The sequence below is a fragment of the Coloeus monedula genome (assembly GCF_965178545.1).
Source record: "Coloeus monedula genome assembly, chromosome: 7".
Classification (NCBI taxonomy): domain Eukaryota; kingdom Metazoa; phylum Chordata; class Aves; order Passeriformes; family Corvidae; genus Coloeus; species Coloeus monedula.
Window position 1 is genome coordinate 40,360,014 of NC_138787.1, and position 25,299 is coordinate 40,385,312.

General features: G+C 39.0%; 3 protein-coding genes across 18 annotated transcripts in view; 1 reads left to right on the forward strand and 2 right to left on the reverse strand.

Moving 5' to 3' along the window:
- TANC1 (tetratricopeptide repeat, ankyrin repeat and coiled-coil containing 1) overlaps nt 1–9,673 on the forward strand; it is a 72,198-nt gene extending 62,525 nt beyond the window's left edge. Inside the window, exons 28-30 of the transcript XR_014226582.1 lie at nt 656–787; nt 2,011–2,149; nt 9,361–9,673. The gene's annotated coding sequence lies outside the window, so the exon portion shown is untranslated. The remainder of the gene's footprint in view (nt 1–655; nt 788–2,010; nt 2,150–9,360) is intronic.
- On the reverse strand, nt 260–17,667 carry WDSUB1 (WD repeat, sterile alpha motif and U-box domain containing 1). Of its 6 annotated transcripts, none has more exons than XM_082285286.1 (11): nt 17,332–17,667; nt 14,584–14,997; nt 11,150–11,334; nt 8,214–8,306; nt 7,415–7,508; nt 7,119–7,152; nt 5,376–5,416; nt 5,182–5,288; nt 4,074–4,253; nt 1,969–2,109; nt 260–665 (listed from the first exon to the last, which is right to left on the reverse strand). In XM_082285286.1, exons 2-11 carry the CDS (start codon nt 14,979–14,981, stop codon nt 511–513), a joined length of 1,428 nt encoding a protein of 475 aa, XP_082141412.1. In that variant the 5' UTR covers nt 14,982–14,997; nt 17,332–17,667; the 3' UTR covers nt 260–510. The 6 variants fall into 6 exon arrangements, with proteins under 6 accessions (XP_082141412.1, XP_082141410.1, XP_082141411.1 ...); XM_082285284.1 differs by lacking the exon at nt 17,332–17,667 and adding an exon at nt 17,160–17,221; XM_082285285.1 differs by lacking the exon at nt 17,332–17,667 and adding an exon at nt 17,047–17,129.
- A 1,762-nt stretch (nt 17,668–19,429) lies between these two features.
- Nucleotides 19,430–25,299, reverse strand: part of BAZ2B (bromodomain adjacent to zinc finger domain 2B) — a 122,063-nt gene continuing 116,193 nt past the window's right edge. For all 11 annotated transcript variants that reach the window (XM_082285535.1, XM_082285531.1, XM_082285536.1 and 8 more), the window contains 4 exons: nt 23,940–24,086; nt 22,948–23,210; nt 22,126–22,269; nt 19,430–20,953 (listed from right to left, as the gene is read on the reverse strand). In XM_082285535.1, the coding sequence (XP_082141661.1) occupies nt 20,800–20,953; nt 22,126–22,269; nt 22,948–23,210; nt 23,940–24,086 (708 nt within the window). In that variant the 3' untranslated portion in view covers nt 19,430–20,799. The remainder of the gene's footprint in view (nt 20,954–22,125; nt 22,270–22,947; nt 23,211–23,939; nt 24,087–25,299) is intronic.

The following is a 25,299-nucleotide window of genomic DNA, read 5'->3' on the forward strand; positions in this document are numbered from 1 at the left end:
GTTCTATTTTTGCACAGCTACTGTACTCTTTCCATACAAAATAAAGATTATTAATATACCTGTGGGATGAGATGCAGTTCCTGACAGTTACAGGAGAAACACTCTCCCAGCTTTTCCAACTACATGTCCACTAATGGGGAACAGAGAAAGATACATTTTGGTTTGTTAGAGTAGAAAAAGAAATACAGATCCTATACTTTGCTATTTCTTACCTTCTGAAAGACTGACTTGGCAAGGTGAAGACTCAAAAACTCATAAATGTAGTAAAAATTAAAACTTTATTTGAAAAACTGAGTTTGAGTACTTCATTCTTTAACAGAAGTACCACAAAGTAGAACTACCAGGAACTTAAAAGAGTTTTCCTAGGAGTTTCGTGAAGGTTGAACCAGCCACAGATCAAAACAGAAACACAACTTTTTTCTTTCCATTTGTTTCTGATACAATTAATTCCTTTAGCTGCATAAAATTTCAATTCATTTTAAGAAACAATTTCAAAATTCAGTGGTTTAACTACTTCTGCTGAGTCTCTAGCCAGCGACTAATGGCCATTTTTAGTGTCCTGTTTGGTGTGAGCATAAGAGAGTGGAGAGGAAGGTTCGTCATGGGACTAGATCGTCTATTGCTGATCCAGTTTTCCATTGCTTCCCTTTCATAGGAATAGCCATCTGCAAAGAAACCAACAACAAAAGCTCGTATTACAGAGGCTGTGGCACTGTGCAGATGTTAGCTTTTTAAATGTAAAAGGGAAGAAAGGAAATATGTCCAAACAGGAAAATTGAGATCTAGAGTAAGTACATTGTATGTGAAATCTTTACTGTGGGTATAAACAGTTCAGGCTAGTTTCATGTATCTATCACTGCCTGCAAAGTACCAAAATATATTATGCACATGTTAAATAAGACTTTCTTTTCAGTTTGAATGGTCCATAATGTGAAGTAAAAGCTCATTACCATCAATTGCCTAACACAGCTAAAGTTGCCTGCTGCTCTACTGAACAGGGGGCTTGCCCACCTGGCTGAGCCAGTGCTGAGCTGCGCCTCTACAGAGCCCTCACAACCTGGCCAGGTTCAGGACTTTGGCTCTTAAGGGTTGGTAGCTGAACAAGCTGTTCCTCAAAGAACAGAAATCAGGCCCCAGCCAAGTGTCAGCTGGCACAGTCACCCAGGAGTATCTCTGGTGGAATATAAACCTGTGCCCTATGCCCCTCCTCTAATGCAGGGCTATACTCTGTCTCCTTACTCTTTATTGAATAAAGCCATCACTCCAGCAGTTAGCAAATGTCTTTATATTTTGACCATTTTAATTCTCAGAAGTCTGCCCTAATACCTCAGACCTGGATGAAGTCAGTCACTATTTACAGAGCAACACAAATAATACACTGATCTTCTGATGCTTGTATGGTCCTCCTTCCCTGTCCCCCCCAAGAATAGAGCTACAAAACACTAGTTCTTCATAAAATGTTTTTTCACTACATAATATCTTACACTCCTGGCATATTACAGTTCTAAGGGTTTGGTGAATTTAAAGGAGTCTCATTCTGTACAAACTTTTAAGTAAGTGCCCTAGAGATAGTGTGCTATGCATAGTAACAAGCCTGGGGTTTTGGTGGGCGGGGTGGGGAAATTGGGTGGGTTGGTTGGTTTGTTTGCTTTTTGTCCCACTGAATGCAAAATTTCATTTTGCACTTACTGAGCCAACGCTGTAATTAGGCTTGTAATTATATTGACAAGGCACATAAAGGGAGGCACATCAGAAAAAGGAAGAAGTTGCTTGATACGGTATTTCTCTCTGTATCAGAGCTGTAATTCAGCAAACTAAACATTTACCATAATTCTGGTTTGTTGCCAACAGCTATTTAAAGTAGTTTATCTTTCTAAGCCTGATGATAAGATAGGTGTGGGAACACAAAAAGAGGCCTATCTTTACCCTCAAGTAATTAGTTTTAATCCATGTCATGTAAAGACATACCTGTGGCAATGACAGGATCGTTCATAAGCTCTCTTGTTATAGGACATAGGAACTCATCAGGAACAGGAACAGAAACCGAGATCATTGTCATCCTCAGTTCTTCAATTTTCTGGAGAACTTTACTGCGCTGGCCTAGAGACTCTGAAAAATTATTTGTACATGAAGTGAGCAGCACAGACAGGTAAGACAAAGAGGTCAGGTCTTGGAATAGTCAGCAGCTGTGTCACAGGAGACATTGCTCCATCTCACCACTCCCCTAAACCAAAAGCCTGCAGCCAGGCCCGGCCCCCACTCCAGTCAGCTCTGCCACAGGCTGTCTGTGCAACAGAACGTGGAGGAGTAATGAAAGCAACCAGTAAAACCAGTGCAAGTGCAGCAGAGCCACGGCAGAGCAGTGGTCTGACACACAGTGCAAGTGCAACGCTGCCCTGCAGCCACACCCTGGCACGGGACACTGCAGTGCTGGCCCTTGGGATGGGACAAAGCAGTACCAGTGGGAAGGGACAGCTGTGCACAAGTGCTGCCAGCACCTCCAAAGAGACTGGATTTCCCTTCAGCCCCTTCACTTCAGCGTTTGATACACCTGGCAATGTCCACCTCTGTTACACTACACCTGCTGTACAGTACTGCTGTCTAGGGCTTACAAAGGCACAACTGAAAGACACCTGAGCCTGTGTTTTTTAAAAGAACACTGATGTCCTCCAAACTGCAGAGACTGTACTTGTAGAGTTCTTTAGCAAGATCTTAGGTCATGTTCTTAGAGCAAAGGAAACAGGTTATCAAGGGGAGAAAGGACATGCTCATTCAAGCATTTGTAGACTCCTAAAATTTAGTTGAATGGGAATTTGAGTAACACTGAAAATCTTGTTCATTTTAGGCAGACAGTATTTTCCTACTTTGTAAATGCTTGAGCTATGGCATATAGAGAGCAATTTTTCAAGTCAGATACATGAGGCCGTAATTTCTATACCTTTGTTGATTTCTTTCCCCAGAGAACTCTCTTTGTACCATGTCATTGGTCACACTACATTCAATTCTCACAGAACTTTCTAGTCAGCATTATCTGATTAGCCTCAGCTGGCAATTGCTGCAACAAAGTTTTAGGCTATTTCAATGCTAAGGAAATGTTTGCATAAACTGAGGAAGCCAAGTGTCTTTCATGGATAACAATTCCTGACAAATTCCTAGCATCTCTGTTTTTTCTAGACTTCAAAAAAGCCAGCTGGTACAAAGAGATAACATGATCTAATATAGACCAATTACACACACACACAAAACAAAAAAGGAAGGGAGCATTCTTTCTACAATGAATATCCAACCGTACTTTTTAAAAGGTTTCTTACTTCATTCAGCCTTTTCTTATACTTGTCCTCACTTTGACAAACGTATTAGCACCTAATTTACACCTAAATCTGGCCATCAAAATTAATAGAGAACTTGTATTTTGAAAGCTTCAGTGCAGTTCACTATCCCTAAATTTCTTATTTCATAATAACCACTGTGGAATCATTACTAATATGGTGCTTCCTTGTGATTCCTTCTAAAATGTAATCAGTTTTGCAATAAAACAACAGGACAATGTATGAACTTGATGTATTAGAAAGCTTTTCTTGATCCTTACCAAAAGTCATCATCAAATGCACACTTCAGAATTTCACTGTTCGATTCAAGGCTGGTGAACACACGCTATTCTAAATGTGGCACTTTTGCAGGCTGACAGGAAAAACTGTAGACCACCCGATTTACCAAAGTGAGAAACATGAATTGTAGAGAAAAACTGAAATTCCTTTTCCACAGCTTAATAATACAAGATCAAGAAAGGAAAATAGAAACAAAATCAGATAAGACTATTTAACAGCATCCTTAGTAGAAGTGCACTGTATGTCTCCAGGGATGAGAGAACACACACACACACACCCACCCCACAAAAAAAGGAATACTGCGGACAATGTAACACTAGGGGATTTTTAACAGCCCTGGAAATGAAATTAAAAAGGCATTTCAGGGGAAAAAAACCCCCATGTATGGAACTCCTAACCTGCTTTCATTCCAACGTTTCAATGTGCTCTAGAGATTGAAAACTATTTGGATTTCAGTACTCTTACCAATTTTTAATTCATTAGCAAGACTTTCCTTAGTAAGATTCAGTAGTTCCTTGCCGTCAATATTATTCATTTTGAAAAGGCCAACAAAGTCTGCTAAATCCTGTGCACAGAGCCAGGCTGAAACATCATCCTCTGACCAGTCCTCAACAGCCACCTTTGATTCATTTTCTATAGTATCTCCTTTGGAAATGGAAAAGAGTTAAGAAACAAAACAAACAAAAAACCAAATTAAAACCAACCAAACACCACCTCCCTCCCCCCCCCCCCCCCCCCCAAAAAAACCACCTCACCACAACCGCCAAAAAAAAACCAATAATGAAATTCTCAGTTCAAAGAAACAATGTCACTAATGGACCCTATTTTTAAGTGTTCTCAGTGCTATACATTCTTCTCTAATGAAAGAAATATTAGACATTACTTTGGGAGGGAGGGCATTAATTTGGGTTTGCCTTTTACCTTCCAATTTTCAAAGTTTAGAGGAATTTAATCTCCTAGATGCCTATATTTCTGTCAAATTTGAATTGAACAACCAACCAGAGAAGTGTTAGCAGACACTGGAATCAACTCGTACCTCCTTAGAAGGCACACTGAAGTCCGAACCTCCTGTTGTGCTGTGAACAAAGACATGTTCCTTTGTTCCACAAATTTTAGGTGCTTATGCAATTTCTACCATTAGTTATCCTATACTAATGGTACTAACGTCATTTGTACAATTAGTTTTTCACCTGTAACAACTGGTAAGGTGCATTTCTAATTGACAATTACGCTTGCAATTAGCGGATTTTCAACTCATCACAAATTATAGGTGTTGAAGAAGTCTTTCAGCACTCTGACAATAATATTCATCTCTTAAATACTGTCCAGAGCAAATATCAGAAAAACAGATACAGCAAATTAATAAAAATAAGATACATATAGGATATTTTTCTTTACAAAATAACAAAAAGAGAATACCTCTTTTGGGCATTGATCAGGTCAATTAGAAGATAAACAACATGCACACAATCCTGAGGTTACACATCAAGTGCAGATCAGAATGTGCGATTTTTGCATCTTCAAACGGTATTTTGAATTTAAAGAACAGATTACAAATACTTCACACACTGACCTGCGCAGGGTTGCAAAAAGTCAAGCTGCCATATGTGCACAGTTTTATCCATTGAACCTGTGGCAAGTAAGGGACTATGTGGTGCAAAAGCACAAGTTGTAACATATCTACAAATAAAAAAACAGTGTGAAAATTTGAGAAAAGGATTTAATTTATTTTATTTATGAAACAGAATAATCATGCTGATTTCTTACCTGGTATGCTGAGACAAAGTATGAAGGGTATTGCCAGTACTCTGTAAAAGAGATTTTTGTGATTCTAAATCTTAAAGAATAAAAAAAAGTTTCTTCACTTCTGTGCTTCCTTTCAAAATAAGGAATATTGCTTCTTGAAAGGTGACAGAAGTTACCTTCAGAAAAGTTACACAACCCTGACAAAGCTGATCAGCACCAGAGTCAGAAATGCAACCTGAATTTCCTGCTTGAACCCCCTGTTCAATTCCCTGGAGCACTGCTACCCTGCACAATCAGCCAGCATGGAACATGAAGGGAGAGCAGTGCCAAAAACACTAACTGAATTAAATCCATATTGGCTGGTTGGTTGTGTAGATAAAGACATTTCTTCCACAAATCTTGTATTAGAGATGACCAAAAGGGTCAATGTGAGGGTCAACCCACAATCATTCAACTGGACCAATAATTAACCACACCTATTCGGCCTATTCTCCTATTTGACTACTAAATACTACTAAAAAACCAAGTTCCTGAATTTTGGCAGTTTTAACTTACTATTGAAAGATCTTCTCTCCAATGAAAAATACCATTTTTTTGACAGGTACAGACAGGTTGGAAGAATGATGAGCAAAGTTATTCTGAATCACTAATTGATCAATCAGTACTCCAGTATTTTCAACTGTCCAACATGATCAAAATGCCCTAATATTGGTTGAAATCTCTCTCCCTCGCACAAAGGTTTATTGTCACCACTTTTCCCCAGACAATCACAGGATGGTTGAGGACCTCTGGAGATCATCTAGTCCAACCCCCCTGCTAAAGCAGCATCACCTAGAGCAGGTGTCCAGGCAGGTTTTGAGTATCTCCAAAGGAGAATCTTACAACTAGAAAAGTTATTGTCCCATTTGATAAAAACCTAAGGCCACAAAAGCTGATGAACAGTATTAAGAAATACTTAGGCTGTGGTTTCCTTCATCTTTCAATGTTCTGAGGCTCCAAAACTCTAGAGGACTTCTACCTGTCTAAATTTCAAATTACTAAAATAACTGGGCCAAAAACTGTGAAGGTATCATATTAGTGATTTTGGTGAAAAACTTTAATGCAAATTTAAAAATTGTATCAATACAATAGGTATGTGCAGAGCAAGCTGAAGAAGCTTAAAACTTGTTCATTCTTCATTTTCAGCAAAATTATTATTTTTAATACTATAAAGTACTAAAGATATATACCACTTAGAGGTGACTCACAAAGGATGTAACAACATTATTACAGAAAATGCTTCAACAATACGTTTTAAAGACATTGTATTACTATAAAAAATTTCTTGAATTCTTTATTATGCTTCTATTTTATGTGCACTTTACATATAACTACAGAATTTCTATGATCACCATTCCTGATTTTATGGCACAGTCCTTCTTGCTTTGGAAGCTAAGCTAAAGTTAGGATAACAAAACAATCCTTCCGCTTCAATATGAAACTAGTAATACTTATAAGTATGGAATTAATTGAGTAATACCCTACTGCAGAGAAATCAACTGACAAATCCTCACCATGTAAATAAAACGTGAGAAAGACTGATCAGCTCTCAGGAGATATTTTTCCTTAGACTCCTTCCCCTCCAACCCCCAAATGCACGTAAATATTTTGGCTCAGTATCATTTGTATTCTTTAATATTTTTTCATTTATAAGACCCTGCAGAAGCAGTGCTGATATTTAAAGACAATAACCCAAGATATGGTCTTGTATTATGCTATACTTACAGTTTCATAGATTATGACACACTTGTCCACAGACCTTAAAAAAACCACATTGACATTAAAATGATGCAGAGAGGGAAAAGGAAACTGTTTCATTAAGCTTTTCCACAACCCGAGATTTCAAACTCCATCACCTACTAGATACAGACTGATTGTAAAGACACTTCAACAGCTCTAGAGGTCACAGAACTATTCCTTAATTACTGGTATTAAATATTTAGAAATCTTTTGAAATTTCTGTTTGAAAATACTGAAGTGTGAACCTGGACAGACAAACATTTCAACAAGGTGTTGCTTACCCTGAGACTATCATCTGTCCATCACAGGAAAATGCACAAGCCAGAACTGGGGCAGAGTGTCCATTCAGTGTGCATTTATATTTTAACTCAACACCTAAAAATGCAAAAAGTAAATTGTTACATATGGCCATATTTGACAAGGTATAACACGAGCTGCTTTAAGAAGCCCAAAGCTCCACCAAGATGTGACTCTGTGACATACTGTTTACAAAAAAGGGGATAAAAAGACCATGGAGACAACTTCGCTTTTAATATCTCCAACTGTCTCACTTTGTAGTCCTAGCACGTCTCACAAGATTTTAGATAATTAAATGTTTATCTGTACACACAGTATTAATCCTTACATACTTTTATATAAAAAAGATTACAGAAAGTACCCACTGAAGATATTTTTGGCAATTTACCTAGTCTCTACATTGCAGTTTTTGCAGGAGCCAACACTGGTTTCTCCAGCTCTTATTCAAGGCCCAGGATATATTGAAATATGAAAGCAAATCTCTCCCTGGCCAGGCAGATTAAGAGGTTTCAACCTATCAACCTGTTCAAAGGCCACAGTATAATTTTTTTTTAATCTTTGCTTTCACTACTTGTTGATAAATAGAATGCTAAATAAAATCTACATGGCACAGCATCACAAAGTGCTGAATGCCTTAGCTGTTCTCCAGCTAATAATTAAAAAAAAACTTTCAACTTGTGGTTAGTCTGACTGTGAATCCAGCAGTATAAATCTGATTTTCAATTTAAATTGTCACTGAAGACCTAAGACATTGGTATATTCAAAAAACATTTCTATACAAACCTAAGAAATCTGCAAACAAAATAAGCCAGAGTTTGATCTGATTATCTTGTCCACAAGAAGCCATCTGGAAGTATTTGAATCCATTTTCACTATCTGATAAAATTAAAATATATAAATGGGAGTCAGAAACACTGAAAATAACAGCAGGTCAGTAAACCGTATCAGCATAAAAATCATTGCAGAAGTTCTAAAACCATTTGGACTTAAGAAATAGGTATCATTATACTCTTTCCTGATTAAGTAGATAAAGACCAGAGCTGTGCTCATATTTTTTCTTGATGGTAAGTGCTTCATTCCTCTGACTACACCACTAGTCTTTTAACCTAAATTATATGGTTATATCCATTTTTTCTACAGTTCAGTACTTCTCAAAATTAACAACATATGCATGTACAAAATTTGAGAGTATCTGACAGGGAATTTTCATACTTTTACCTGTTCAACTTTTCATTTTTATAAATTGACATTTCATGACTGCAGTCCAGCCAAACACTCAGTAAATACTGCATTAAATATTAAATAAAACAATAATAGTTTAATAGCTTTCCCCTCTTGATTCAGTGGCTATGAACATTTCTGAATTATCATGTTCCATGAGTGGACTGTTAGATGCATAAGAAAGTGGTTGGATGGTTGCAACCTGAAGGGAGTGGTCAATGGCTCAGAGTGCCAATGGAGCAGTGGCTCCCTCAGGGCTCTATACTGGGACCAGTGCTATTTAGTATCTTCATTAATGACACAGAAGGGAGCAAGTGCACCCTCAGCAAATGTGCAGATGACACCAAGCTGAGTGGTGCAGGGGACACACCAGAAGGACAAGGACCTGGGAGAACCCCAGAGGGGCCTGGACAAGCTCAAGCGCTGGCCCATGGGAACCTCAAGTGCTGGTGCAGCATGTGGATTGGGGCAACCCTCAGTAACAATCCAGGCTGGGGGGTGAATAGGTGGAGAGCAGCCCTGCCAAAAAGGACTTGGGGGGTGTTAGCGAGTGAGAGGCTGTGAACACTGCACCCCTTGCCAGGTTCAATTCCAGCTTCACCTTGGCCTTCCTCACCCCCTCCCTACACAATCATAATTCATGTCTATACTTTTACCAGGTGACATGTCCTTGTTCCCACTTCCCGTGCATTTGCTTCTTGCCTTTTAGCATGACCAGCAGTTCCTGACTCAGCCATGCCAGTCTCTTGCCTTCCTTGCCCAGTTTCTTGCTCCTGGGGATCACTGACTCTTGCGCTCAGTAGAAGACATCCCTAAAGATCTCCCTTGTCCCCGAGGGCAGACTCCCAGGGGATCCCACTGACAACCTCCCTGAAGAGCTGGAAGTCTGCCTTCCTAAATTTCAGGAGCCTGACTTTATTCCTTACCTGACCTATATTCCTTAAGATGGCAAACTCTTCCGAACACCACCACAACTGCTCTAGATCTCATGAGCTCCTAGGCAACTGTGACTGAATCCACTTCAAAGGCAGAAGAACCACCTGTTACAGCCTGAAGCGCAAAGAACCTATCAGACACTCTGGATCAAAACTTGCTCTGAATTAAGCAGGTAAAGAGAGTCTCAATTTAAAACTATCTCTAATTTTACTGGATAAGCACTACTTGTATGCATTTCATGATGTGTTAAATCTGCCAAAAATCCCAGAAGGTTCAACCATTGATGATTAAACAGAAACACACGAAAGGAAATACGTTGACATTCAATAATACATGGATTAAAAAAAAAAAAATCAAGAATGATCATAAATCCGCTAAAACAAATCTCCAGTGTAGGAAATACCTGCTTCATTGCCTGTTTCACTTTATCTTGGCAGAAGGCTGAAGGGTTGCTAATGTAATTTTTAAACCAAGAGAATAATCTCAATATGAAATGGAGTGGTGGAAATTACACTCTGATCTGTTTCAGCTGCAACATGCTTTTTTGCCCTCAGATGCAACTCTTAGTTCACGATGGAGTTATTTGTGTAGTATTTTCACCAAGAAAGGTCCTACACCTTTCAGTGGACACACATTTGTTTGATTTGGTACTGTCAATCACTAATTCTCTGAAGTGTATGCTCACATCCTAATTCCTCAGCTTCCTCCTGCTTCTGTCCTGCTTTCTTCCCAACTGCTTCTCCTGTTTTCTTCCTACTCTGCACCACCTCCTTAGACAATGTGGTGCACACACAGCAGTACTTACTGCTGGGTTCAGCACTTGAAGATCCAAGTGGCTGCTCAGCTATAACTTTTGGGGCCTTTGAAAGGGCAGCTTGTGTATTCTGAAAACAAGAGCCTAAATATCTTGATGAACACTTTGTCTCAACAGTAGATCTGGAAAGCATGAAAGTATACACACAAGGTTGTTAAGTTGCTGCATTACTTCCTAAAGCTGATAATGAGGCTTCTGCCCAATTTCCTAACCTTCATTAGAAACAAATGACTGTGTGGTCAAATGCTAAAACAGCTCTAAGATTTCTGAACATCTTAGTGGAATGTAGGACATTCTGGGCGCATTACTCTCCCAAATTCCTCTAAGTGAGAAAGTCAGGTGCAGGAAAACAGTGTATCTATTAATATTCCACAGCTCAAGCATTTAGCTGATTAGGTTTACAGCTCTCTGCATTGTTTTAATACAGCCCTGTTCCTTGGGAACCAAAGTATGAAAGAGTCAAGGGTGAATGGTAATCTAGCACTGCATCTTCTAAAATCCTTGTCTGCCACGGGGTAATTAGCTACTCAAAGTTATCATCTTGTTTGTTGACCTAGTACATTCCTTTCCACCAACCTGACCACAATCTTTACTTAAGAATATTCAGAATATTCTAAAACATCAGCTCTTCACAAGGTCATTTGTATCTTGAGCACCAATGGCAAAAAGAATATGAAAACAAGAGCTAGGGAGAAATCAAGTATCTCTTTTTTTATATGTTCCTCCCCTGAAGAGTTAAGTAACTAACCAGATACTGGATGTGAAGAAATATCACAGCAGGTAACACCAAGATCATGTGCTTTTTCATTACACAGGCATCTCATTTTATCATCCCAAATGGTTAAATCACCACTTGTTGATCCAGTGACAAAGAAATTTCCATTGGGAGAAAACGCACAAGCCACCAAAGAACCACCTTTAACATTCCCAGATCTGAAAAGCAAGAGTACACAGGATTTGAATTTAGAGTAGGTAAAGTTCTACAGAAGTGACGTCTCAAATGCAGTCTGATGCAATAAGCCAAACTCTGCTAAGTTTTGCACTTTGGAACTAGCTAAGAGAAGAATGAGAAACTCAAACCAACTATGAAAAGAGAGCAAAATAAGCTCTGCAGCAGGGACCAGACCTGCTCTTTGACTGCAGGAGGAAAAACATGAGATGGCAGCCCAAGGCAATAATTTTAACTGAATGATAAAATAATTTTCAAACTAAAGACAATTTGCATGGATTTAACATTTATAAGGCACAATGCACTGTTAAAATTTTATGGCAGGATACATTTTAAAAGTCAAGTATAAATACACAACTACCATTAACATAGATTTACATGTACACAAACAAGGGGAAAAAAGACTGACAATTCTTCTCTTCTGTTTTTAGAGACAAAAGAGAACACGTACTAACCCATATGATAAGCTGTAGCTGAGTAGAATACTTTGTGATTTATGATGTGGGGTTAATTTTGAATAACTTGTACACAAGAAAAAGCAATGCGGAAGAGAAATTCTGTATCTTAACTATGCCAGCCAAAGTACTTTGTAAAACTGATCTTTAAAGAAAATTTCTAGCAGATATGGAAGTGTGGCCAACCCTCAGGAAAGAAGTGGGGTCAACCTGACATCCTTTACATTATCTGATAACCTAAAGTTAATCAGAAGAGTCTCACTCCTTTTAATGGACACCAGATCCAGCCAAGCATGCATAGCTGAGTCTTTAAGTGCAGGGAGAAAATCACAGCCATAAGAAACAGCCACATGGCAAAAAATGTCAGTCCTATTTATGCTGTCATCGTTTTTTGTAGAACAGCTGCTAATTCTCTTTTACTGATAGAAATTTTATTTACTGCTAGGGGTGTCAAACTTAATGTCACAGAAGACAAGTCAATAAATTTTCCTCAGTGTCACACTGATCAGACCGAGGACCTTCTAAAAAGTATGGTCTCTCCTAATTCTATCACTTAGAATACTATCAAATCCACTACAGTGCTTCCCATTTTAAAATGTACAATCCTTTTTCTTTAGTGCAGCTTTTAAAACTTGCCTTTTTCACACAAAAAGCTGCAGATTCTGCTCTGGAAACAACAGTAAAATAAACAGCATTGTACATGTTCAGAGCATGCATTTAAGACTTGTTCAGAGCATGGCCAAACACCAGCTTTGTAACTTAACTACTGAACAGGAGATAGAGAACACTAAGAAATACACACAAGTCAACTTGCTTTCATGTTGTTCACATCCATCAATGAAATTATTTAAATAGCCATCTTACTTCACTATCTGAACAGTCAATTACAACAGCTGAGCAGATAAGGAGCAAATATTATATATTTTATTATAAATACCATCCATATATTTAGTAAAGTGACAAAACAGGATGGTACAATGTTTTCTCTTCTTCAGCACCAACACAATCAACTGTTTCAAAAGAAACAGAGGACCACACACTGACATTAGACAGTTAACTAACTTCCTCTGACATAATTTTTAAGTACCTTGATGATTTCTATGTGATATTGATCTCAGCTTTTAAAAACAGGACATGTGCATCTTTCTATCTGCAATTACAAATGACAATAAAAAAATTCATCAGCTGAAAATACATACACACATACATATCCCAAAATAGATAAAAAGTTAAGCTGACTACTACTGGCCTGTTAACACTCTGAAATGAACTTTTAATAGTTGAAGGGGACAGGATGGGAATGTTCAAGTTTTTTCTTATGTCTCTACAATGAAAACACCAAAGCAGAATAATTTCTGCTTGTAACAACAATATACCTTCTACATAGTCATTATACATTCACCATTCAACTAGAAGAAAATCAGGACGTAGGTCTAAAACATGCATCACTGCATGAATTAATGGCATACAGTTGTAAGAAATAATGTTTTCATATTTCTGGGTTTTTCCCTTCAGCAACAAGCATTCTGAATAAAACAAATATAACCTCTTCACTAGCAATATCTCAAAACAGATAAACCCTCAGACTTCAGAATACTAATGACTGAGTTGCCCTATTTTTCTTAAAGGAGGAAAAAAGAGGTTATCAGTATCTCTTTACTGTCTGAAAACAAAACCACCATTTCAGTGTTTTTTTCTGTATTACAAAAAACATGGTGGCAAAAATCTGTAAGATTCTGTTCATGGACAAATTTCCAGATTTCAAGTAACTACAATCAATCATTTTTAAACCTGTACAGTTCTGACATAAATCACTACTGTGGAAGGCAAAAGGCAAAGAGGCCACATAAGGAGGGACGTGCTTGACAGGGGACTACCAACATCAAACAACTTTGTCTTTCAGAAATAGCTGCTCCCTCAATCCTGAGGACATCATCAGTTCCTCAAATTCTCAACTACTTTTCTAACTTTAGAGAGTAATTTAGTTGTGTAATAGAGCCCTAAAACCTAAATAATGTCTTGCTCAAGTACAGATTACAACAACTGGCCTGAAGAATTCACTGAAAGACAGATATGCGGAGGAGGACTTTGAAGATAGCTCTAAGGTTCATGCCTTTAACTGTTCAACACCAATAAATATGCTCATCTGCTTTGTTTCAAATGTTTCTTGGAAACCTATGTGAAATGTTGACTGTCATGCTTAAGTTATTTAGTTAGCTCCAATTCTTTCTGTTGCTTTATGTCTTAAACTATATAGTTTCAGGACAGGTCCACAGTTTCCAAACTGATTGCTGGATTATTATCAAGCTTCCAGGACCTTCCTAGGCTCCAAACTCCCAGTAATAAAACATTTAATTTATACTACTATGTATAAGGCAATATAAAGCACACAGTACAGTCAGGCTCCACTAACTATATTACGTATCACAATCTGCTGACTCACCGTTTAGAAACCAGATGCATGCAGTATGCAATGCATCCTCATCTCATGTTAAATCAGTGAAATGAACTTTTAAAAAACCAGGATTTAGATGCAAGATAACTTTGTAAAAATTAAAGCTTCTTGAGTTCGCGTTGTTTAACTTAAAAAACCAAAAAGCTACTCAGCACTTCTCCCTCTCCTACTGATAAATCTCTTGGTCATCTAAAACCTATCCCCGTTTCTTTGCGATATCCATCAGCGGTGTAAGTCCGCATATCTTGTATACGGTACAGCATACTACCTGGACTATAATCACTTCAAAACAGAGTATTTGTCCAAAACTTTTTGGCACTCACCGGTAGAGTTTCAACGACTGCACGTTCCAAAGAACCACGCTGCCGTCCGCCGCCCCTGACAGCAGGTAGGTGGCCTGCGGAGAGAAGCGGCAGACCCTGACGGGGCTGGCCCCGGGCTGCTGCAGCACCGCCAGCCTGCGGCCGTCGCGCGCGTCCCACAGCGCCGTGGTGCCGTCGGTGGAGCACGAGGCCAGCACGCGGCCCGACGGCGAGAAGCAGCAGCAGTGCACAGCGTACGCGTGGCCCTTCAACGGCGAGTACGGAAGCTCAGTGAAGTTGCTCAAAGAATAAACACGAATTGTTTTGTCCAGGGAACAAGTAGCCAAGCACGATGATGAGAAGGCGCAGTAGTTGACATCATCACTATGATCGGCTAAAGTGCGAATTAATGTCGCCATTTAAAAAAATAAAAATCTGAAAAAGAGTTTAACAGCTAGACTTAATTTCCTATTTCATAAATGAAACATATTACAAGAGCAAGAAATTATTAGCAAGACAAATTCTGAAGGAAAAAAAGAAAGAAAAACTCATTTGCAAAGGCTTATTTTTCACCTAGCATTAAGCACAGAATCGCGAAATCACAGACTAGTTTGCGTTGGAAGGGATGTTAAAGTTCATCCAGTCTCACCCTCTGCCATGGGCAGGGACACCTTCCACTATCCCAGGTTCCTCCAAGCCCCATCCAACCTGGCCTTGGACACTTCCAGGATGGGGCAGCCACAGCTGCTCTGGGCAACCTGTGCCAGGGCCTCACCACCCACACAGACAAGAACTTCTTCCGAATCTCTAATCTAAACCTACTCTTGGTTTAAATCCATTCCTGTTTTTATCACTGCATGCCCTTGTAAAAAGTCTCTCTCCAGCCTTCTTGTAGCATGGCTAGAGCACTTTCCAGTGAAGACCGAGACAAAAAAAGTCATTAAGTACCTCAGCCTTCTCCATGTCTCGGGTAACCAGGGCTACTGCTTCCTTTCAGAGAGGGCCCACATTTTTCCTAATCTTCCTTTTATCACCAACATAACTATGGAAGGTTTTCTTATTGCCCCTGACATCCTGTCTGGATTTAATTCCATCAGGACTTTAGCTTTCCCAACCTAATCCCTGACTGCTCAATCAATCTCTCTGTATTCCTCCCAGGCTACCTGTCCTTGCTTGCATCCTCTTCTGTTTTGTTTGAATTTGTCCAACAGCTCCCTTGTGCTTATTTTCACAGATAGCAACAACAGTGATGGCAAAACATCACAGCAATACCATTTACTTGTCTTGCCAATCCAAGGTTTGACCAGACTGACTAAAACATTTAAGTCAAAATGTGAACATTAATTAGGTGATCAGAATCAGAACCTCTCCAGAAATTGCATTTGTTATTACACAGAACAACAAAAGACAATATGAACTTCACATGCATTTTCCCAGGACTTAAAACTACTGGAACCAGTTTAAATTACATCAGACAAGTGATTTATACTGTTGAGGTCCAGCAAATCCCCGAAGAAGTACATTCCAACCAGTTACTCCCCATGCTGCAGATCACAGACAAGTTTCCTGAGAATAAGGAAGCACCGAGCCAAAATGAAGTGCCTACCACTCTTAAAAGCTGTTTATAATGAAAAAAAACTGTAATACTATTTATATTGAGTTAACTTAAATAACAGTCTGCTATTAGATAAGTGCTTCATTCTGAATTAATAATTTCAGTGCTGAGGCATCTGTGAACAAAATCATATTACTCACTTTTTTTTAACATATAAACATACACACACATATGTTTGTATGGATGTGGACATGCAAGTATGTATAAATGTATGCACACGTGCATGTATGTAAGCATACATACAGACACAAAGGTGCATAGGTAAGGGCAAAATACTTGTTCTCTTCAGACAAGTGTATGGCACACCGATTCAGTTAAAGACCAGTTCACTGAATACTATCTGTTTTAGTCTCAGGATGCTCTGAAGTAGTAGTAGTTTTACTACTACTCTCTTTAAAACCATTAAGCAGATGAAGTAATATCAATAACACATCTTAGCTGCAGAAAGAAAATAAACACATTTTCTTCAACTACGAAAAACTGAAGAGTCAGACAAAGCTTGACATCTGGAAAGATGAGCTGAAAAAGGCACCTTGATCTCACTGTCAGGAGACTTTCAGGAACTCACTGCAGGAAAGCAAACCTAAGAACAAGACGTTTCAGTATCAATAAACCGACTGAGGGAGCAAGGAGCAGCGGGAGCATTCATCACCAGAGAGATATTCACCACCACAGCATCACCTCCTCTGGCAATTACGTATTTTTTTCATAATCCATAAACCAGCAGCACCTGCCCACAGAAAGAGCTACAGGAATTCTCGACGCGGCTGGCAGTCCCTTCCCTATTGCTCTTTCCGCCAGCCTAGCCCCACCCAACCCATCGCGCTGGCGGCGCGGCCGGGACACGCTCGGGAGGTCGGCGGAGTCACCTCGAGCTCCAGTGGCAGGTGGTGGGTGAACAACACTCTGCCCCGGCTGCGCGGGGGCCCCGCGGCCACCACGCGCGGCGGCCCGCCCGGCCCCGAAGGCACCGCGCCCGCACCTTCCGTGCTCCAACCGCGGCGCTTCCTGCCTCGGCCACCTCCGCACGGCCCAGGGAGCTGCGCACGCGCGGTACCCCCCCGGCCTCCCGGCATGGTACAGCCCAGGCCGACCCACCCCGCTCCGGGCCGCGCCACTGCGCGCCGGCCGCGGGGGAGCCGGCGCTGTCTTACCCGCTATCACCGCCGCCCTTGGTCCCGGCCCTGAGGCACCCCGGCCCCGGATCGTGCGACTTTCAGCCCTCCGCGCCCTCAGCTCCGGCCCGCAGCCGCACAACATCCGCCGGCCCTATGGCTGCGTTGGCACGGACCCAGCGTGGGTGCGGGCGGGGCCGGACGCTCCCGGCCACTACCGCGCCCTCATAGCCGCGGCACTACCGGACGCCGCCCGTGTCCGAGCGGGCAGCGGGGCCGCACTCCGCCGCTGAGATCGACACGGTGACCGTCTCACCCCGGCCCCCGCCCTCCACAGGCGTGGGCCTCGAGCAGAGCGAAGGTGAGTTCCAACAAAAAGAGTGCGCCCTCAGTCTCAGCGTCCGTCAGGAAATGTGCACCGTCGCCCTCTTCCCCCTCCACATACACGCTCAGCAACTCATGCAAAATAAGTGGTTTAGCCGGCACCTACGTGTTTTGAGGAAGACAAAGTCACTTTCTCGGAGTCACTGTGCCCTGGAAGCATTCCCTAAATGACTGACCTTCCGTGTTTAGTCTGTACCATCTCACGCTCTGTTTTATAGCACGTTATTTGATTGCACACTCTGATCGACGGCTGAAGCCTGGCCTTTCATTGTTCTGAATCCTAGGTGACAGCCAGTATTAAAAAGAAAGCTTTAGACCTCCTTTTGAAGATACATATTTTGTCCAAGACAACTTTTCAGCTGCTTTTGTATCATCACATTTTTTTCAAAGAGCTGACGAGACAAAAGAGAACCCACACTCAACCAAAACACTCTTCATTGCGCACCATTACAGTACTTATAATAAGTTTGAAAGTTTTGGAATAAATTCTCTAAACTAAGACTGGCACACTTAGTTCAGAAAGGATGAAGAGCACACCGGAAAACTTCCTCTTAAGAAAACATACAACATCAACAGGAGAGAAAATTAGCAAAGAAGAAACATTACAAACATTTTTCTAGTGGTTAAATCCCTGCTCTTTTCTATGGAGATATGAGGGCATATGCATGATTCAAGCTTGCCATTCAAATATAGTATTTCCTGTATATTTAATTTTACTGCAATAGTAATGAAGACACTGGCTGTTAGCAAGCAAAGCAATACATTGGCCATGTCAAGTTAGAGGTGATGCTTGTCTCACTGTCATCACTATAGTAGCTGTTGCCACCTTAACTTCCCAGCTGTTCAACTGAACTGGGATACAAGCTGAAAACAATGCAACTTTTACAATAGATATTGTATGTAGTGTAGCTGGTAACCTGTCTGACATTTCAGAAAACTAACAGTTCTACTACTACAGACAAAGCATTAACCAGTACAGAATCTGAAAAAAAATTTTTTTTCATTGAAGAACCAGATTTCTCAACAATCTAAGCATATTTATAATACCTTCTTACAAGCTTACCATCATACATTCAAAACACTGATATTCACATCTCTGGTACATGTTAGCAAACCTCTTCAGTAAAGTCTTCAGAAAGGTCATGAAAAGGAAAGGCGTGGAGCAGTCAGTGTAGGAGCTCACGTTAACATGCAAGACTGACACCCAAATGTGGTTATTTTATTCAAAGTAATAACAGATTATTCTAACAGGATTTTGGAATAAAGAAAAATTATTACTGGACAAGATATTCTGGGGAGGGCAATGGAAACATTAATTTAAAAATAGGCACTAAGACTCAAACATGGCAGACCTGGTTTAAAAGCAAAAACCAATACCCTCCCAAAATTATTTTGTGAGAGAACTACAGGTATTGTGGTTCCACAATATCTGTTTGTAATTCCTGTATTTTCTTCAGTCAAAGCAAGGATTATGACTAATGTCCTCCTACAGGCCAAAAAAAGGGACAAAACCTTACATGGACAGTGGTTTTCAGAAACATAATCCACTGTGTGCATTTCCATGTCCGTAAGGACAGTGATCAGCCTGGCAGCACCTCAGCTCTTTACAGACAGGGAACTGCTCTTTGACTGCTTGGCAGTTGCTTCCTTTTGAATTGTCATTAAAAGCTCAGGAGAATTAGATGCATCATAAGAAGAACTGAATGTTAAATGCAAGACTTCCAAGATATAATCTAAAAAAAAAAAAAAACCCCAAACCAAAAAACCTGTATATACAGGACCTGAAGTATTAAAATTGCCAAGAAAATCTGGTTTGCAAAACAGTCTTTTATTGTATCCGTGCCACACATACTAGTGAAAAATAACACTCCTAAAAAAAGTAAAAGAAAAAGAATGCTACCTTTCCACAACATTTCTTTTAAATAAAACTTCAAGTACTCTTACATTAGTACAAAAAAAATTCCAATCTATCTGCCCCAACAGGCCACCACAACACACAGTAGATAAAACACAGTGGTTACAAATGTCTTCTTTTGTTATTCTGTGGCAAGGCAAATGGAGGGAAATGTTTCTATGAAAAAATACTGTGTGCGTAGGAAATTGTCACGATTTTTTTCCACATGAATACAAATGATTATACTTGAATTTGAGGCCGTGGTGGCTTGAAATTATATAACAAAATAGAAAAATGGAAAACTAATATCCCCTACACCCTGTTGTAAAGGCAGGCACTACCAAGATTAAGGAGACTCCACAGTGTTGGTAGAGGATAATTACTGTACAAGCCATAGATCTCTAATTACCTTAAGACTAAAATAAAATGCTACCGTCCTCCTAAGGCATAAACAATAATGTCTGCAAACAATATGTACACATCATACATATTTAAAACAAGACTTAATATAAACAATAATGAACAGTATATACATGTCTCAATTTTTCTTCACTGTCTTGAAATACAATTTAACTACACAAGTGATGCAGCAACATATATATAAATGTACTTGTAACTCTACAGTAAAGTTTAATTTTTAGTGCCTTCACAGCACATCAGTGTAAACAGTTTTACTTGGCTTTGTTTTATATTTTAAAACATTCCTTGTATTTTCAACATTTAAAGCAATTTTGTAGTTCTTCCTTTTCACAGAAAACGAAGATTCTGAATGCTGTATAATCATAAATAATTCATAAAATTAAATACATTCACTAAAAAATAAACTACAAAGTAAAAAAAAAAGAAAAATAGATATTTATTGAAAGGGAAAAGAGAACCATTTCCCCAAGTAGAGCTCTGGTGGTTGAATATTCAGTGCGTTTTGATAAATTGCTATTGCACTATAACACCCCTTTCTTTGAAATTCTTTGGGTGTGCTTCCCTGTTCTACCTAAATTAGTTTGTTAAAACACACAAACCAATAACCAAGGGGCCATGGTTGCTGTAGGAGTGAAGCCTTTAAAACTAGTATCACAACTCTGTGATATTTTAAAGGAAAAAATTAGTTACGTATGTGCCTTGCACTTCCATGTAAATATAGTTCACATTGCTGGTCTTATCAGTCCTCACTTAATGCAAAAAAAAAAAAAAAAAAAAAAAGAAGAAAAGAAAAATGAGTTCTAGTAGCTTCAGCTCACTTTGAAAATCTCTGTCCATTTTTTTTCAAAATACTTCCTCATGTTGTGGCCAGCCCTGCCTATGTCAGAATCATCTTCATTGAAAGTTTCACAGTTGTCAAAAACAAGCCTGACATCCAGCGAAAATGCTTCAAGATTAGGGTACCTGAAAGAAGCAAGAAGTAAATGATTTTTGGAACATAGAGAATCAAAGCAGAAAAATATTTCAACTACATGAGAAAATATTTAAATAAGAATTTAAATTAGAATTTCTAACAAGAAAATGAACATCAGTGAAAGGAAATACTCTCTTGTCCCTGTTTTGTTGTTTTCCTCAGAAGTTTTGTAAGGTAGAATTTCATGCCTGTACTGGAAAACAAACTTAAAAAACTAATCCCTCCTTCTCTTCAACAGCTTTCTAGTTAAAATGCTATGGCTGTTTTCCATTTATGCATCTATTCTTGGGCTCAGTGTCCTTTCTAAGTGTTGAATAGAGCTGAATTTATCTAAAAGAGGAAACAAATGCGTACAGAAAAAGGCTGCCTGTGACACTGTCTTTGCTAATTCTTTTTATTACCCTGAACATACTCCTGAATGGCCCAAAGAGTGTTCCAATATGCCTATGAATTATTAAAAATAAGAATAAAAGAATTACAAGTCTACTGATACGAGCACATGGGGAACATTTAAATTTCATATTCATGGGAGAAAAAGCCTGAAGAGGTTAAAAAGCTCCTTGTGCTGAGGGAAGTTGCTCTGTGTGGAGCTGACAGACACTGCAGCAGGTCCATCTTTACAGCTTCATTAGAGCACAGGGATATTAACAAGGAGGGAAGGTAAACAGAGGCATATAGAGTGGTCTTCTTTTTAAAAAATCTGTGCAGTCAAATTGTAGGACTATAAAATTATTAACCACCTTTACAAGAGTGTTACCACCACAGAGCTGGCAATTCACTCCACAGCCACATTATTTACAAGGACTCCACTAGCTTAAAGCCTGTAAAACAGTTGGTTCTCTCTAACATGCAGTAACACTAAGATGTCTCCATGAAAAAAGATGAGGAAAAAAAGCTTTCCTGTTGATTGTTTTGGTGCATTTGACCTGGCAGTTTTATTGTTTTTCAGCCAGTCCCACACATTCTCCCATACAACATGCTAGTGCACTTGGATATGGCAAAGATGAAAGCATACAATTAAGAATTTTTATTTTGACGGTAAAAGTAATCACAGAGGTGTCAGAGCAGAACAATACAGTTTAGCTAATTTTAAAAATGTATTGTATTTCAGTGCTTAAATATTTTTAAAATGTAAAGTAAAATTTACAGTATGTTTACTTACTGTCCACTACTCAGCTTGTCTCTAATGGTAGAAAAGTCCATAGGTTTTTTAATAACTTTCTTATAACCAGGAACAAGTTTCAAGTTTACAGGAAGTAAGAAAGGCCAGGCATCTTCATGAGTTTCCAATTCTGAGAGAATCATGCTGAATAAAATAAGGTTTCAGAAGTATTTTTAAACTGGTCATACATTCACAGAGTGTTTTCACTATTACATAAATTCCTTATGAACTGCCAAACTATTCACTTTACAAAAGGAAAACAGTTTATTCTGCATCCTGTTGCAAGGCTGAGAACAATGTATATAGAGACAGACAACTGAGTAACTAAAATAGCATTAAGTTCCCTCCAGGCAACCTCTGTAAGATGAAAATCTAATGATCAACATTCCAAAAGAAAACATGTCCTGCAGCTTTGATCCTCAATGTAAAACATTTGCAAACCAGGTGCTAACACTGACTTTCCAAAACTGTGACAAGGCTGAACTGCATCTCTTTCGAGGGAGTAGCAGTGCTACCAGAGCAGACGATTTGTGTGCGCCCCTCTGTAATCAACGCCCTCAGACACAGTGGAGAATTGTCTTTGATACACTTGAGAAGGTGTCAGTGCCACTGCTACTGGGGTTCATTCTTCCCAGGCTTGAAAGAAGCACTCTCCCAGCAGACATGTGTGTGTACATACACACATACACACACACATTACGTGCATATATACATACATATGACAAAGAATAGCATTCCTGTTCCCCAGAACAGAGATGAAAAGGATCAAGTACTACTTGCTTCAACAAGACTTACCCCTAAATTTAGCATCTGTCACTTTACCTGCATAAAGCCAGGTCCTTGGAGTCTCCATCTCTCTTAGGTTTCTTAACAGCAGTGCAATTTTCTTGCTTTAACTGGCTTACAGAAACATTTTCATCCATTTTTCTTTTCTTAGGGTCTGTTTTTCCTCTTTTTAAGGCAGCGCTTGTAGTTGCAGAGTCTTCATCCTCTGTTTCTCCTGCTAATTTCCTGCTTCTCTTTTGTTCATTACTTTTTTTACCTTTAATTTGAAGTTTTTTTATCTTTAGAGTTTGACCACTTGCCTACAATAGAGAGAAGTGAAATAAGTAATAACCTAGAAATTACAGAAACCTCTGTTATCATCGACAGCAATGAATATCAGCAACAGAAGCACCAAAACATATTAAATATTTAATATTAGAGATTATTCACTTTTTGCTCTTCTCGGAGGCAAATTAAGACTGCAGAAATTCCTGGTATGAGTGACTTAGGTTCTCAACTTGTGACAGTAAAAAAGCACCTGACATTCAAATTGTTAAAACAGTACCTCCTAACAAACCAAGCTGGCATAGTTTTGGACAAACATCAGTCCATTCCTAAATGACTGATATGAACATACTAAAAAAAAACCCAAACCAAAACAAAAAAACCACACTAAGTTTTTTCTCTGCTTTTTCTTTTAAAACAGGACCTGAGACATTGGTCTGTCAACACTTAATGATGAAATTTGAAAGACAAATACTGAATAAATTTTAAAAGAGAAATTAAAAATTATGGTATGGAATTAGCATGAAAATTCTGTATCTACTTACATTAAAAAGCCCACAGATAAGAACAAATAAGACCATAGCCCTTACTGCCACTAAAATACAAGTTAAATAAAACTACTAATCTCATCATTTAATGGGAGCCCCCCATAAAACATACAGACCATTATTTTCGTTGAAGAAAGCACTGGTAGACCTGTAAATCTACCACATATAATAAACTAGTCACTTGCTCCAGTCCCTTCATCCTGACAGGAGTGTTACCTTTGCTATGCAGGCAGGACAGAACCAGTCCCCATCTGGGATGGTGCTGATCTTGGGTCTATGGCAGTAGGTGTGACAGCCTTTATCACAACCATCACAAAGGAGCAGCAGTTCCTCATTATCTCCCTTTCGACAAATTTGGCAGTACTGTAATTCATGAAACATGGGTTTAATTCCATTTTTTAAAATTTGAAACACATAAATGGTACCTAAACTACCCTTCTCCTTCAAACACACAAATTCACTCTCAAATTTACTTTCATTTTACTCCAATCAGAATCTGCTAATGATTGTATCCATGGAAGAGTATATGGAGCATGTAAGGAACTCATTTAAAGGCTACATTTGGGGAACATGTTGGAAAAGCAATTCATTTATTATAAGACTGGTGTCCCTACAGCACACAAAACGATGAGCACTTCTTATAATTTATTAATGTCTGTGAGAAGTAAAAGTATACCTATCAAACCATCTTGGCCCAAACATACTATCTCAGAAATGTTCTCTTCATTTATGCCAAAACTGCATATGTATATTGCTACTTAATAAAGAAAATTTATATTTTACAAGAGTATTTCCAAATAATAATTGGTAAGGATCTTATCCAAGGGCCACCATGAACAACTTCAGTAAAGCAAAACAAATAATCCCAGGACTTTGTAAAATTCATACTAACTTAAATACATCTAAGGGACTGCCATTTTCTTATATACACTGTGTGATTTTGCTAATCCCTTATTTCTAGACATCCAGGAACTTAAAAAATTTCCAAATACTGTCACCAAATATGTATGTTTACTGATATCACAGAATATTCTGAGTTGGAAGGGACCCACGAGGATCATCGAGGCCACCTCTTAAGTGAATGGCCCATACAGGGATCAAATCCATGACCCTGGCATTATGAGCACCCTGCTCTAACCAACTGTGTGTAATTAAATGCAGAGAATATTTAAAACAAATTGAGTGATACATTTTTTTCTGAATAATAAATTACTTCATCTTGAAACGTTCCAGTGCCTTTTCAGGTGCTCCTACCAAATTCGTAAGCTTTTTGCTCTAAAGATACTGCTTTAAACTAACAGCTATATAAACTCAAAAGTACAGCCTGACATTACAGCTTTTATTTAAATCATCCTTTAATTGTCCAGATACAATCAGAATCTGTATAGGACTGACAGAAATTTAAAAATCAAGAAAAGGACCACAGATGGAAGAGTCAATTTGCCACCCACTACACAACAACACTGGACATTCTTGATCACATCATAGTCACTACTGCTGTAGTAATAGGTTTTGTTCTCAGAAATTTGAGGTGCAGAGGTCCATGCAAAGTTTGACATATCCCCTTTACATGCTT